Source organism: Chiroxiphia lanceolata, chromosome 17, assembly GCF_009829145.1.
Source record: "Chiroxiphia lanceolata isolate bChiLan1 chromosome 17, bChiLan1.pri, whole genome shotgun sequence".
Lineage (NCBI taxonomy): Eukaryota > Metazoa > Chordata > Aves > Passeriformes > Pipridae > Chiroxiphia > Chiroxiphia lanceolata.
Window position 1 is genome coordinate 8,368,110 of NC_045653.1, and position 3,988 is coordinate 8,372,097.

Genomic DNA, 3,988 nt, shown 5'->3' on the forward strand with positions numbered 1-3,988 from the left:
CTGCAAAGGAACCCCCGGGAGGACAAAGAGCTTCTCATGGCAGGAGGAGCAGGGAAAGCAAAACGTGCAGGTCACAGCCCAGCACTGCAGCACTGCCACCATGTAGCCTGAGAAAACCAGGAGAGAGGACAGAGCATACTTTCCCTGGAGTTGCTGCAATAAGGCTCCTCAGCATCCAAGAGCAATGAATGGCTCCAGCAATGTGGAGAGTAAAACATGGTCATTAACCAGCTATGGGATATTTTGATTTTCCTTCTCAAGTTTACACAAGTGGAGAGTTGGTGTGGCTGCTGTTTCATTAAATCTGCTTGGAGCTGGAGTTCAGAGCACAGGGAACCTGCCCTTGGAAGCAATGCCTCGTCCTCCCAGAGAGGTAGCTCCATGTTCTGATACATGACACAGAGATGAACTGACTTAACACAACCAAGAACCAGCTCCTTGTTTTTCTGTGCTCATTATTGCCTGGAACTTGGGAAAACACCAAATTCCCTCATGAGGAAAGTCATCTTTTTTTTTATATTCTCCGCAGAACGAAATGATCAGACGGAGCAGGAAGAAAGAAGGGAAATCAAACAGAGACTGACAAGAAAGGTAAAAACTTGCAATACCTGCTATTAGCTTGTAGAAATTACCTAACAGAAATTCTAGAAATTAGCACAGCTACTGTAACATCAACCAGTCATTATTACACAGAACCTCCCTTAATATACAACCTCCTCAGCAGTGTCTCACAGTGTTTAGTAATAGGAATTATAAAAATTTCTACCTTTCTCAGCTCCGTGAGACTTAGTAGGATACTTACATATAAACTCTAAGTCAGAAAATGGGTATGTATTGCTAGAAAAGGACATTTTCATTCATTGGAGCAGTAGCTGGCAGAGCTGAGTCCCTGCTGAGCCCCAGGTGTGCTCCAGCAGAACATTCCTCTTTGCTTTTGAAGTATTCCCAGAACTAGTTGTTGTTGTTCTGTTCCTGGGAATCCCTACGGGAATTGTAAACCAAACACGCCGATAACTCACTAAAGCCAAACTGAAATTCTTACAGTGGATCCAGCCATGAGAATCTCATCCAGACAATCTGCCTCTGCCTGCAGAACACCCCAACAGCATCCAGTGTCATCCAGAGAACTTACCAAATCCACCAGGATACCTTTACATTTTGCAAGTGCCTTTGACTGGTAGCCTGGTTAAAATATTTTCTTTTGTCCATTCTAAAGGCACTGTGCTGCAGCCCATTTAAACCATTACTACTCTGCTAATGGTCCTCCAAATGATTAATATTCCCTGAAATTTCCAAGGGTTGGGTGGTTTTCCCTCCACATAAATGCACACTAGGGTAAGAAGCAGAAAAATCGCATATTTTACTGAAACCTTTGTTATTAACCCTGGTTTTATTTTTCAAAATGACTGAATACAGCTTAACCAGAGACCTACAGTCGATGAACTGAGAGACAGAAAAATCCTGATTCGATTCAGTGATTATGTGGAAGTGGCAAAGGCACAGGACTACGACAGGAGAGCAGACAAACCATGGACACGACTCTCAGCAGCAGACAAGGTACTGCCAGAGCTAAAATCACACCCAACTGCTTTCTCCTTGCTTTGTCTGGAATGATACATCACATTCTGCAACGACATTTAACCACTGGGACATTTAATCTCTGTACAGTTCACCATGATTTTCCATGCTGAGATCACACTGACCAATGCATTCTGTCAGGAAAAATGCTATTTATAAAAATGCCTATTTAGTGCTGGAAGGACTTCTGCCCAGCCCACCCAAAAAGGTGGATACAATCATTGGGCTCCAACTCAAAACCATTTCCAGCCAATATAACATTAACATTTCTTCTCAGACTGGAAGTTTTGTCCCAGACAAGCAAATATTCTCTCCTATGTTTCTAAACACTGAAAGATTTCCTCTCCTCTTCCCTATGAATGCTCAAGGAGTCACTTGACCCACATTCTCAGGAGCACAAACAAACACTCAGTTTGTGTCACATACCTACCACTCACTGATTTCCATCCCAGTCAAACTGTCACATTGAGGTCCCTGAGCAGTAAGAGCAGTTCAGCTCTAGATTCCAGCTGGAAGTGCTGCTGGATAAGCTGGGAGGTTTCAGGGCTGCAGGAAGCAGGAGGAGCAGGGAGCTGAGATGTACTGGCAAAATGGCAAACACAGGACTGTTACTCGTGGTTTTGTTCTGAGATGTGGAGCTCAAACCCTTCAGTCTCCATCCTCAGTAAAAAAAACAAATGGGTTCAGAGCACTCATATGGAAAAGGAACAGAGCATTTCTCCTCCAGCAGCTCTTCTCCTGAGCAAAATGGTGAATATTCTATAGTAATCAATAAATAATGATTTTGTATTTTCCTTGTAGGTACTCAGCTTTTGTTAAAATTAGGCTTTTCCTAGTTTCAATTATTGCTAACAAGGCAGGTTCATAAGCAAAACCAAAATGACAGTTCAACTGCATGTGCTGGTGGCTCCCATCGGGGAGTCAGGGTCAGGAGCTGGACTGGAAAAAGGATCAATTGCTTGGCAACTCCTGTTAGTCTTTAATAAATTTTAAGTGGAATCTTATTAAATGTGAGACAATAAGCCCTGGGGTGTTATTCTGTCAGAAGTGCTTCTAGACAGCAGTGGCCCTGTCAGCAATCAATAATGAATGAGAAGGGTTGTGTCACCAATCCATAGAACCTAAATATTCTGTGTCTCTGCCAGCACAGAGGACTCTGCTATACCCAATACCTGCTGTTTCTACTATAGAAAACTGTTCTGCAAGTCTGGCATTTTGCAGTGCTCACAAATATAAAATTACTTTTAATATATAATTCTTTGTTTTTCTATTTTCGACCCCCAGGCAGCAATTCGGAAAGAGCTGAACGAGTACAAAAGCAATGAAATGGAGGTACATGCATCCAGCAAACATTTGACAAGGTCAGTTTTCCACCTATTTACTTCCATTGCCTGCTAAAAACAGTCTCTTGAGTCTTGAATCTGTACATTTTATTCTTACATGATGTGGGAGAAGAATATGCAAAGAATATGCAAATATGTTTTAAAAGAAAATGGAAGTATTTCTCTTCCTGTTCAGAATCTGGATTTTCTGATTTTGTTGGGGCTTTTAATAGCATGTACCCAGCAGACTTTCTCCAGAGCATCCCTCAGCCAGCATTCCTTGCACCAAAGATCCAAAAGATAGGACAAAAAATTAAATGTAGGGTAAAATGTACAAAACGAGTTTTTTGAAGCAGAACAACTTAACACATTGTATAAAGGTCTCTGAATTAAATGTACTTTAGTCTGCAACATTATCACAAACACTGCAGCTTGCCTGCTAAGAAATAGAAGATTCTACCTGCAGTAACAAACACACCTAATGCCCCTGGGTAATGCACTTGTGCTAATTGGATTTGTTCTAATGGATTCAGCCTGGGGATTTCAGGATCCCCTGTCAGGCCACTTGCAACCCCCCAGGGAACTTCTTGGCAGTCAGGTGAGGACTGGAGCAGGTCAGGAGAGGGAACGAGTCTGGAGTATTTGTCACCCTCTGTCACATTCCCAGGCTTATTTCTGAACTCACAATGAATTCCAGTTTAACTGAGCTCGGGCTGGTCAAAGAGCAGATGGTCCAGGCAAACACACTTCAGCTGTAAATGCAATGTACAATGTGATATTTATATAATTCCAGACTGTTCCTGCAATTTAAGACCCTTTTAACATGACAGAACTCAGTGTTTAGGGCAAAAATCATCACTGCACTGATGGAATGAAACATGGGAGGGGAAAAGGGGATGGCTCAGTGTCAGTCAGAGTGACACCTACATTCTCCAACTGAAGCTACCTGGGGAGTTTAGGTAGATGATAATGATAGATTTGGAAATTTGTTCAGGATACTAGGAATAAACAGGCTTACAATTTATAGTTAGTGCTAAGGCTCAAATGACTGGAACTTTAATTGTGTATCTCAGCCTAAAGAACAAGCC

The 3,988-nt window shown here is 42.1% G+C and overlaps 1 protein-coding gene across 2 annotated transcripts in view; it reads left to right on the top strand.

The window, feature by feature from the left end:
- The window catches only part of PHACTR3 (phosphatase and actin regulator 3), a 99,823-nt gene that overhangs the window by 94,806 nt on the left and 1,029 nt on the right, over nucleotides 1-3,988 (top strand). For both annotated transcript variants that reach the window (XM_032704775.1, XM_032704776.1), the window contains exons 10-12: nucleotides 530-591; nucleotides 1,417-1,557; nucleotides 2,863-2,939. In XM_032704775.1, coding sequence (XP_032560666.1) covers nucleotides 530-591; nucleotides 1,417-1,557; nucleotides 2,863-2,939 — 280 coding nt within the window. The remainder of the gene's footprint in view (nucleotides 1-529; nucleotides 592-1,416; nucleotides 1,558-2,862; nucleotides 2,940-3,988) is intronic.